Below are 12,562 nucleotides of genomic sequence, written 5' to 3' on the forward strand. Positions count from 1 at the left end.
TCTGATATATCAGAGAAGATTTAGAGAATCCCTTCCCTGTTGTCTGATATATCAGAGAAGATTTAGAGAATCCCTTCCCTGTTGTCTGATATATCAGAGAGGATTTAGAGAATACTTTCCCTGTTGTCTGATATATCAGAGAAGATTTAGAGAATCCCTTCCCTGTAGTGTGATATATCGGATAAGATTTATAGAATCCCTTCCCTGTTGTCTGATATATCAGAGAAAATTTAGAGAATCCCTTCCCTGTTGTCCGATATATCAAAGATTTAGAGAATCCCTTCCCTGTTGTCCGATATATCAGAGAGGATTTAGAGAATCCCTTCCCTGTTGTCTGATATATCAGAGAAGATTTAGAGAATTCCTTCCCTGTTGTCTGATATATCAGAGAAGATTAAGATCAGAGAAGATTAAGAGAATCCCTTCCCTGTTGTCTGATATATCAAAGATTTACAGAATCCCTTCCCTGTTGTCTGATATATCAGAGAGGATTAATAGAATCCCTTCCCTGTTGTCTGATATATCGGATAAGATTTATAGAATCTCTTCCCTGTTGTCTGATATATCAAAGATTTACAGAATCCCTTCCCTGTTGTCCGATATATTAGAGAGGATTTAGAGAATCCCTTCCCTGTTGTCTGATACATCAGAGAGGATTTAGATAATCCCTTCCCTGTTGTCTGTTATATCAGAGAGGATTAAGAGAATCCCTTCCCTGTTGTCTGATATATCAAAGATTTAGAGAATCCCTTCCCTGTTGTCCGATATTTCAGAGAGGATTTAGAGAATCCCTTCCCTGTTGTCTGATATATCAGAGAAGATTTAGAGAATTCCTTCCCTGTTGTCTGATATATCAGAGAAGATTAAGAGAATCCCTTCCCTGTTGTCTGATATATCAGAGAGGATTTAGAGAATACTTTCCCTGTTGTCTGATATATCAGAGAAGATTTAGAGAATACTTTCCCTGTTGTCTGATATATCAGAGAAGATTTAGAGAATTCCTTCCCTGTTGTCTGATATATCAGAGAGGATTAAGAGAATCCCTTCCCTGTTGTCTGATATATCAAAGATTTACAGAATCCCTTCCCTGTTGTCCTATATATCAGAGAGGATTTAGAGAATCCCTTCCCTGTAGTGTGATATATCGGATAAGATTTATAGAATCCCTTCCCTGTTGTCTGATATATCAAAGATTTACAGAATCCCTTCCCTGTTGTCCGATATATCAGAGAGGATTTAGAGAATCCCTTCCCTGTTGTCTGATATATCAGAGAGGATTTGATAATCCCTTCCCTGTTGTCTGATATATCAGAGAAGATTAAGAGAATCCCTTCCCTGTTGTCTGATATATCGGAGAAGGTTTAGAGAATCCCTTCCCTGTTGTCTGATATATCGGAGAGGATTTAGAGAATTCCTTCCCTGTTGTCTGATATATCAGAGAAGATTAAGAGAATCCCTTCCCTGTTGTCTGATATATCGGAGAGGATTTAGAGAATTCCTTCCCTGTTGTCTGATATATCAGAGAGGATTAAGAGAATCCCTTCCCTGAAGTCTGATATATAGGAGAAGATTTAGAGAATCCCTTCCCTGTTGTCTGATATATCGGAGAAGATTTAGAGAATCCCTTCCCTGTTATCTGATATCGGAGAAGATTTAGAGAATCCCTTCCCTATTGTCTGATATATCGGAGAAGATTTAGAGAATCCCTTCCCTATTGTCTGATATATCGGAGAAGATTTAGAGAATCCCTTCCCTGTTGTCTGATATATCGGACAAGATTTAGAGAATCCCTTCCCTGTTGTCCATCAGTAGTAGTCGAAGACTAATGGTATGACGTCGACAACGGTGAGTAAACATATCAGAGAAGATTTAGAGAATCCCTTCCCTGTTGTTTGATATATCGGAGAAGATTTAGAGAATACCTTCCCTATTGTCTGATATATCGGAGAAGGTTTAGAGAATCCCTTCCATGTTGTCTGATATATCGGACAAGATTTAGAGAATCCCTTCCCTGTTGTCCATCAGTAGTAGTCGAAGACTAATGGTATGACGTCGACAACAGTGAGTAAACATATCAGAGAAGATTTAGAGAATCCCTTACCTGTTGTTTGTTATATCAGAGAAGATTTAGAGAATATCAACACAAAAGTGAAAGATATGTTCGAGTTGGCAATATAAAGTCGAACGTCGATTCGGGTACGCTATAATACATGTACACTTGGTTGTTATGCATATACAGATGTATGAAATGACAAATCAAATTGACAATTCCATTTGGCCAACACTTTGATATGCGAGAATCTATGAGCCCCCTCATCTCGGTTTAGAAATGGCTTTCTCCTGTTATGTTTCATAGTTACATATAACTGATTAACATCAAAGGTTATTCTTTACATGAATAACTGAATTAATCAGAAGTTCACATGACAGGCCACCTAATCTGAAATTTGCCCTGGGAAAATCTCGATAAAAAAGACATGTTCAAGGAATATTTAAAGGAAAGGTGTTCGATCCAAGTAAAAACAATATGGTTGTATAAGGTCCCAGCAAAGTAAAAAAAATGTTTAACAATATATAACGTAAGTTTACTGTAATAAAACAACAATTTAAAGATAACATCCATATCACAGTAATCAATAACAATAATAACACCTCATCATACTAATAATAATTAGACATTAAGGTATTTTAAATTTGCATTTTAAAATGTCATTGTATGTTTTACCATGTGACACTAAAATAAAATAAATTGTATTGTGTATTGTGTTGTACTAATCACATTAGTTAAACTTAACAATTTGATAACGTCCAATGGAGAGTGCAATTACTAGGTGCAGTTATACAAATTTAAATAATACTTATCTGAACATTTTCGGAATAATAATAAAGTTTGAACACGATAAGGATTCAAAATTTTGAAAAATAGGATCATCAGTAACACAGGATTGACGCAATAATTATTGGACCCAATCCTTAACTCCACCTGCCTATTATTATGCAGACTCATAGTCCAAAGAGACAAGAGATCCGGTGGCAGTAGATCCAGGTTTCTGAAAAGGGGACTGGATGGTTTTCGTACTTACTCCTCTGGCCCCTCCCCCCTTCTCTCTCTTTCATTTAACATATTCCTGTCATTCTCAATCATTTAATAATTCATAAAGTAGCGACAAGTAAAAACGTTTAAACTATCGACAGACATGAATCTCCGAATTGGTCAAACTTGTTTATACTCAGACCTACATATAAAAAATTCATGATAAAATATCTATTATTTAGGACTTCATTTAACCTTTAAAACTTTACGAAACCTTTATACTATTATATCTGTGATTTGTGTCAGATTTCTAACTTCATTGTATTTTTGAGTTATGCTAATTTTACTCTCTGATGGTGATAACTTTTATTCCAAGATATACCTTTCTTGTTTTAAATTTTAATATTTGTAAAAATATCAGAATTTTAAATGTTAAATTTGCAGAAATGTGTCAAGAAACAAATGTAGTTTGTTGCAATTGAGTCAAGCTATTAAACAAAGTCTAGATTCCCACTCATTGAACATGTTTTACAGAGTTTGTTAAATTGGAACTCTTTGGAAAGGAGATGCATTTAATAACAAGGTAACATACAGCCTTAAATAACAACAAGGTAACATACAGCCTTAAATAACATTCCATTGTATATATACAGCCTTAAATAACAACAAGGTTACATACAGCCTTAAATAACAACAAGGTAACATACAGCCTTAAATAACATTCCATTGTATATATAGCCTAAGGCACTACAAATAAATTGTAATACCTTCAGGATCCAAATTGTATACATACTGACATGCCTATGGTACTTTAATTTCTTGTGTGTTGCTCGCTTTGTTATATTGCCTTCATACCTCAAAATATCATGTGTAAGTCTACAGATTTCCCGCTCCAGTATATATCCTGCAGGATATCTGCTACACAAAAACTATTTTATGCAATGAGTACCAGGTTCATCAACAAATTTATGTAATCATCTGGATATATATTTAACAATGCAAGTAATTGAATATTTCAAAATAGATATAATTTGATTGTTTTTACTTTATACACATATCCTGTATAAACCAATAGCCATTCATTATTCTTGTGTGACAGCCTTAGTGACTCCTAGTACTGCACCTAGTACTCCACCTAGACGATAGAGATATTAATTTTATCTGGTTTTACATTTATTAATTATTACACACAGGAAATATAATTTTCTAGTTTTATGGAAGATTTTATTAAACAGCATCCTCTACGTATACCTCCTCCCAAATCCAAAATGCAGTAAACTAGTGTCTCTAGTAGTCACTAAATTTTAAACATGCCTAAAAAGCTGTCTATGTATTTTTCTTATTTTGATGCTTTTTATAATTTGGTCAGTGATTCAAGTGCAAAAACACCTGTAAACACATGTGGAATAAAAAGCAAAGAAACTGCTCTAAAAAAATACCCTGTTATAAGTATTAGATGTCAATGAAAGGCTGCAGAACAGTTGAAGGTTTTATTCTATGTGAACAGCAGAGAGATTCTTGGATATTTTCAGAACATCAAATGATGAAGTGGTCTCATGTATTTCAGAATTCTTGTGATGATTTCCTCCAGTCAAACAGATGTACTATTTCTGTGTATACTGCCATACTTCTCAGTCTGTGACGTGTAGCAGCCTCGTGTATAAGTCAATACAACAGAGAGCTCCTCTGATGTTTCAGTCTATGAAATGCACTCACTTGTGTATAAGAGTTTATGCGACTGTTTCCCAGTCTTCCAGATGTAGCGGCCCTGTGTATAAGTCAAGCAGACGGCGAGGAGGGGGACCTGTGTAGATGACGACTGTGGTGGGTTGTGACACAAGGTATATATATAAGGCCACACATGCATGCCACACAGACGCATCATTTTCTGGCTTACGAAGGTATGACTCCTTGTAACGTTGGAATGCCTTATTGTATTCCCCTAGCTTCCTCCGACAACAAGCGATCATGTTGAGTGTGACATGGGCCTTGTGAGTTTGCACTTCTACCTCCAAGGTTGCCTCCAACTTTTCCAAACTTTTTCTTGCCTTCTTCAGATGTCCAAGAGAGAAAAACGAGTTGAAAATCATGAATCGCCCATAGACAATCGGTGAGAGGAACAAGCCAAGAGGGTGTGTACAAAAAAGGAGGTCAAACTCCAACTCGGGAGGAACCAAGACCTTGGGATTTTTCCACAATGGCACCTTCATGGCAAAAACCCCAATAATTCTCTCCGCGAGTCGGATTTCTTTCCCATTTACCATGCGGTCATACTCAAGGCAGTTTTCATTGTCAAAGTAATTAGTGATCCCATCATTGTCCACAAACATGCAGAACCAATCACAAAGCTCCATGGCCTGCTGCGCCATGCCCAGGCTCTCCACAAACTTGTGTTGGAGGTAGTAGTAGGTGGATACAGACAGTCTCCCACTTGTCACATCCATTGCACTGATCTGCAACATCTCACGCTCAATATCCAGACAGAGCTCCCCTTGTTGTAGTGTGTTCAGCAAGTACTTGACCTCCAGGTACTCCTTGAACAGCAGAGTAGCCCTAGAGCGTTGAATGTTGTCAACCAGATACTTCACATAATCTTTTTCATTCTCAGACAGATCCTCTGAAAGGAATATCTGTACAGCCCGTTCAAATATTAGGTAAATTTCGGATGTGCTTCTCTGGTTGATGTAGTGCATGTTCTTGTATTCTCCTATTTCTTGAAGAAGTTCTACACCTGCACCGTCGTAAGGAATGTAACCCCTTACAATCAGCCGGTCAATTTCAGGGCAGGGCCGAATCCGACCACCAAACATGAACTTTGATGAACTTTCTAGCATGAATTCTATCCCTGTAGCTTTCAAAAATGTCAAAGTATTGAGCAAAGGTTTCACGATATTTTCTGCAATGTTGGTAGGAAACAGATTTGTTTTAGGTATAAAATAATGAGGAATGCGTCTTTTTTTAATCCAGTTGATTAAACACTGAATGGCCTTGAAAAAGTGGATGACGCACTTCTCAGCCACCCATTGGTGAGGTGGGATTTTGTCCATTAAGTAAAGAATGGTCGTAGTGATAACATACGGATACAGAATCTCCATAAATTCTTTTCTGTGGTCTACGATCTTGCCCACCATGATCCGAAGGAGAGCATAAACTTTGAACTGAATATCTGAAAGGGATCGAATCAGAAGTTTTTCTGCTGTTGAAAATGAAATTCGCCATTGAATTGGATCCTCCTTGTGCTTGCCAGATGCTGTTGGAACCAGGTGGCAACCAGTTGCCAAAATTTGTGTTACAAGATCAGGATGTGGCCATCTTTTCTTAAGGCGAGTTTTGGACCATTCTTCAGCTTCCTGTGGCCATGTTTCACAGTGGAGACAGAAAGTGTAATTGTACTTCTGAACCGCATGTTTACCCTCAGACTGCTGGCCATATTCTGGCAAATCACTGCGGCACAATGACTCGCAAATCTGTATAAAATGTTTAGTAGGAAAATATTCATGTATATTCCACGACTCTTGGTTGAATTCCTCAGTCACTGCCTGGACCAGACTGGCTCCGTACACCTTGGTGTAGCCAGGTTCATAGTTCCTGGAATCCATTGCATATAATAGTTCATTGTCTTCATAACCCCGCCTGTATTTATGATACGGCTTTTCCTTCTTAGCTCTTTTGTATTCCCGTAGACTTTTCAGGCTGTTAAAAACTTTCATTCCCGTTGGTACAATCAGCATGTCTATCTCAGAGTTGGGGAGCCTAAATCCCTCTGCGTTACTTCCGATATATGCAAGCGAGAAGTGAGAACGATAATTCTGCACTGCATAGAACATATCGTCCATCGTTCGTCGTGATTTTACGAGATCCAATGATCCAACTGTGTCCAATACATCTAACGTATCAGAGATGAGAACCCCTGTAGCATTAATGGTCTCTTCCTTCTGTTCAATTAAAGAGTCACTAGATATCAGATGTGCTACCTTCTTCCTCACTGATCCAAACGCCCACTCTGTTATGCCAAATTGTACTTTCGGTTTGAGTACTTTGATTTGTAGAACATTCACACACATCCTTCCATCCCTCGGAGGTTTTGAGATGTGGTAGCCCGTATACATCGCCTCCATATTGGCATCCTGAACACGATCTTGCTCAGCGGGGACATAACCATATGACTCCATGTCCACACCCTCCATTGTAAAGTGCGGCACATCAACAGACCTCACATGATTTGCATTAGCGTGAAGGTTTTTAATCTGCTCTTCAACTTCAAGCACAGTCTTTGTTGAGTATTTCTTCATCATGGCATGCCGCGTTCTAGCCTCCCTGTCATCAAGCGGGTATTTACAGATGGAACCCTGCATCTTGGAAGTCATTTTTGGATCCTGTAAAAATTTAAATAATTAGATTTGTTGAAAATCATATTCGAATCCAAAGTACAGTCAGAAGAAATCAAGTACAAGTAATTTTTGCCAGAATGAAATGCTTTAATTACTGTGATTTTTTTATGAAAATTAAAATTAATAAAAAAAATGTTAATTTTTTTATTAAACTATTTTAAAGAAATTCATTTGTGAAATACATATCATAGCTAAAATGCCAACACCCCCTGGCCACCGAACTTCAATCACAAAGGATCGACATGCTTCATGTATCCTTTCTAAGCCTAAACATTGGTCATCAATATGTTATTGTAACTATGTAACAAGCTGAATACAAGAAAATATGGATTGTTACCAATTTATAGAATTATGGAGATACATAACTGACAGTACAAAACATGAAACTGAAGTTTACATAATTATATGAGTTAACTAACATCCCACCTCATTAATTGGCCTCCCCTATTTAAATTAGAATGTAAAGAAAATAATACACAATATAGCTGTCCAAGATTTTTTTTCTTCAAAACTTACAAGTCTACCTCCAGTTTAAGATTTGTAATGAAAATCAATTTAATACCTAGTCGACTATATTTTCCTGTTATCAAAAGTTAATTTAACTAAATACATAATACAACTAAAAGTAGATCCATTACAACTAACCAACTTTATAACTTGATGTTGTGTATGTCATTTTCAAACATATTTCACGACATCACAAATGTTTCTTTGATACCATCAATTTTCAATACATTACATAAGTGTCAACCTCTGAAACCATCAACATGGAAGATCCCCCTCATTCCACGTTTCCATTGAGGGAGAAAGTGTGTGGAACGTTACTGAAACTGCTTTACTCAATTGATCTTTCCCTTTTTATGTATCAAAATAACTCCAGAAAGCATTCATTTGATTCAGACACACCTGTTATAATCATTACACACACACTGCAGTAAGTAACTAGGAGATCATTTGACCATAGAATATATTCTGAGTTGGTGTGAGTTTGGACTTGAATGCCAAGGGAGTTTCGAGGGTGATTGGTAAATTTTGATCAAAATAAGGGAGTCTCCCTCCTAATGAAAGATGTTTGACAGCTATGATATTATGGCATTGACTTGCACTTTGCACACTCTAGGTACGTAATTAAGAGTACCAAAAGTGATATTATATTGTTACTATCATTAACTATCTGTTGAAATCTTTTTCTACAGAAATATTCCATATAAAACAAATGTTCCAATGCATTTTCACAGAATTATGTAGTTGAAATTTTACATATTTTCATATTTGAAAATAAAAATTTGCAAAACAAAATAGAAAATTGCTAACTCAGGATCATTAAATGACTCTCGAAAAGATCAACTATACTCCAGCTTTTAATGGTGCTTGAGGATTGGACAGGGTTTTTAGATCATGGAGGGGGAGTTTGATGTCATTTACATGGATTTCATAAAGGCATTTGACAAGGTTCTACACCGCAGACTAATTGGAAAACTTAGGAATTATGCAATAAATGACCAAGTCACTAATTGGGTAGAAAACTTTCTTACACTAAGGAAACAAAGGGTAATGGTAAATTGAAATTCATCCAAAGACCATCCCATATTAAGTGGAATCCCTCAAGGAAGTGTCCTAGGTCCAGCACTATTTGAAATCTACAACAAGAGGCCCAAGAGGGCCTGTATCGCTCACCTGAATATTTAAGCAGTCATAGCAAAATATTCTCATTAAATATTATATTGCACTAAAAACGTTTCCCTCGCTAACTTTGTTGGCTCCATCTGTTGAAACTACCAGCAAAATATTCTTATAAAATTCTATGCTTTTTGATTCTTCAGAAGTTGCTTGACATATTTTTCCCTGTGACCTTGTAAGAAGGTCAATGTCATTTTCCTTCTCAAATTGGTTAGCTCTATTCAAAAAGCTTCCAGCCAAATCTTATGAATCCATTTCTTTTAGTTCTTAAGAACAAATCCATTAAAATGTTGTTGACCTCTGTGACCTCTAAAGTAGGTTGAGGTCATTTTCATTTGCAAACTTCGGTGAGCTCTATCCCAGGAAGTCACCAGCCAAATATTAAGATTTTATAACTTTCAGTTGTTCAGAAGAAGTTGTTCTAAGCGTTAGTCATATCTGACTCCGGTGACCTTGAAAGTAGGTCAAGGTCACTTTCATTTGCAAACTTTGTTGGGCTCTTTCCCAGGAAATAACCAGCCAAATATTATGGTTCTATAACTTCCAGTTCTTCAGAAGTCATTTGAAGTGTTTGACATATCTGTCTCATGTGACCTTGAAAGTAGGTTTTCATTCTCAAAATCTGTTAAGCTCCATCCCAGGAAGCCATCAGCCAAATATGAAGATTCTATACCTTTTAGTTCTTCAGAAGAAGACGTTTGAAGTTTTTGACATATTTGACCCCAGTGACCTTTAAAGTAGGTCAAGGTCATTTTCGGTCTCAAACTTTGTAGGGCTCCTACCAACAAAGCTTTCAGTCAAATATCATGACTCTAGGCCTGTCCGTTCTTCAGGTGAAGTTGTTTAAAGGAAAAGTTGGCGGACAAGGACGGACGGACAGATGACGGACACCGCACCACGACATAAGCTAAAAATGATCTACCAGAATGTACCTTGTCGAATGTCTTCTTGTTTGCCGATTATACAAAAGTCTATAGAGAAAATTTAGGAGCGATGAGGATAGAAAAGTGATACAACAAGACCTGGATAATTTACAGGACTGGTCCAACACATGGCTTCTGACATTTCATTCCATTAAATCCTATTAACAAGAGGTCCAGAGGGCCTGTATTGCTCACCTGTTTCTTTTGTTACATAAAACTGACATATAGGGAACTTCAGACCAAATTTGGTAACTAGAACACAAGACATTTTAACATCTCTTAAATGCTTTTTAAGATATTGTTGTTTGAAATTTCAAATTTTTATTTTAAAGCTTTTAACCCATGTTGACGTTTGACTCCGGCTAGCACTTAAAGTTGACATTTGACCTCATTACTGTAATAAAGAAAACGATTCACAGCTGGTCTATATATCATATCCAAGTATCATGACTCTAGACCAAATGCTCCTTAGGATATCGTTGTTTTAAGTTTTTAACATATTTGACCCCTGTGACTTTGAAACTAGGTCAAGGTCATTATAATGAGGAAACTTTATAGCACTCCATCCAAGATCTCTACTTGCAAAATATCATGACCCTGGGCCTTATGGAACATGAGAAGAAGATTGTTAAAGTTGTTAACCCATGTCGAAATTTGACCCCCGACTAGCACTTTAAGTCGACCTTTGACCTCATTACTGTAATTGAGGAAAAGATTTGCACTGCTGGTCTACATATAACATACCCAAGTATCATGACTCTAGTCCAAATGGTTCTTAGGATATTGTTGTTTGAGTAGGTCAAGGTCATTTTAATGAGGAAACTTTTTTACCTACTGGCCAAATATCATGACCCTAGGTCCTACAGTAATTCAGAAGAAGTCGCTCAAAAGAAAAAGTTAACGGACGGACAACAGACGGACGGACGGACGGACAATGGACGCCGCAGTACGGCATAAGCACACATGGCCCATTAGGCCAGGTGAGCTGAAAATACTTAACCAATGTTGTTAACCAGGAGTTGTAAATACACAGCATCAAGATGAGAGTCCTTACTTATAAGTTGCATTAAAGCAGCATGTTTAACATGATTGAGTTAACCTTGACAGGGGAAGTCACTGTAAGCCAGAAAATATCCCTTTGGTCCTTTCATCGTCTACTGTATACATAAGGAGGAGTACAAAATCAGCTCAGAGTTTAACTCATCTAACTATGATTATGCAGTGGTACATTTTAGCTTAAATACCATGTGTACAAGAACAAAGTATATGCCACTGGTAGGTAATTCATAGTTTAGTGAATCCCTTCTTGTTGTTATCAGTGTATACTGGAATGCAAGGGCCAGACTGGGGTCCGAAACTAGGACCCTCCGAATTCTAGACGGACACTCTACCAATTGAGCTACATGGTCATAAGCAATCAACCCAGACTAGTTTCGCTACATTAATTACCCCCCCCCCCCCCCCCAAAGTATTCACCCCCGAAGACAAAACTATTAACAAGTCAGGTTCGGATGTCGCCTTATTAAGCGTTCACTAAGTGCTTGAAACAAGGGTTGACAAGCTCACCAATTTTAACGGCCAGACAGAGGTTTGAACCCTGCTGAGGACCCTCCAAACTCCCCAACGGACGCTCTACCAATTAATTGAGCTACCTGTTCGTCGACGATCGACCAAGTCCAGTTCCACTACATCAGCAATGTAATAATTACACTGCTTTAATATCACTATCATAAAAACTCTGCCATTCACCTTTTAGGAAAGGTATTCTTGTCTATTTTTACCATTTTTATTATTGTGTTAATTGCAAAAAGATGAAAATAGATCAAACATGTACTGCTGCAAAACTCTGGTCGAATTTGTATGAGGTTACAACTTACGTATGTACCTAACTATACCTTTAACTCAAGACTATGGTCAATAATTGGGAAAAGCAAACACACTATCATGTTGATAATGTTGGAAACATGCATAGACAAGACCGCTTCTTTGTTATGTACAATTAACCAGGTTACCAAGAAATGACAATCTTATCAGTACCTTTGTCATACTATCTTGCATTCCTGACAGTATTTTTCACAAAAATGATAAACGATGTCGTACTCGATTTAGTATTTTTACTAAAGAAAACAATTTCATTGGGCCCTAAGTTCCGAACAACCTGAGCTAACTGAATGCAGGTGTTTCAGAGTCTATATTGAATGCTTTCAAATGCATACGTTAACTTCAGTGTGCATGCATTTAACTATTAAATTGTGAATCCAATATGTAATCCGTTATCAAATGGTATAATTACCCGTTAAACTTTTCCCAGTGTCTTTCTGTTCCTAGCCGTTCGCCATGGCCTCTTTCTATAAATAAACTTGGAAGCGAAAGGGAGTTTCCCTACGACGTGTGACGTATTTCCGGCAAGTATAGAATCAAAGTACTGAAAGTACTCCAGACACATGCTTTCTTGATTATAACATTTTAGGAAAAACAAACACAATAGTCAGTTGAGATGCAGGATAAACACCATTTAAATTTGATGAAAATGA

General features: G+C 37.1%; 1 protein-coding gene across 1 annotated transcript; it reads right to left on the reverse strand.

Moving 5' to 3' along the window:
- Positions 1 to 1,339: 1,339 nt before the first annotated feature.
- On the reverse strand, positions 1,340 to 12,397 carry LOC110458589. Its single transcript, XM_021510358.1, has 2 exons — positions 12,322 to 12,397; positions 1,340 to 7,410 (listed from the first exon to the last, which is right to left on the reverse strand). The coding sequence occupies exon 2, from the start codon at positions 7,399 to 7,401 to the stop codon at positions 4,765 to 4,767; it is 2,637 nt and encodes an 878-aa protein (XP_021366033.1). The 5' UTR covers positions 7,402 to 7,410; positions 12,322 to 12,397; the 3' UTR covers positions 1,340 to 4,764.
- Positions 12,398 to 12,562: the final 165 nt, after the last annotated feature.

This window comes from Mizuhopecten yessoensis, unplaced genomic scaffold, assembly GCF_002113885.1.
Source record: "Mizuhopecten yessoensis strain PY_sf001 unplaced genomic scaffold, ASM211388v2 scaffold9651, whole genome shotgun sequence".
NCBI classification, from domain to species: Eukaryota; Metazoa; Mollusca; class Bivalvia; order Pectinida; family Pectinidae; genus Mizuhopecten; species Mizuhopecten yessoensis.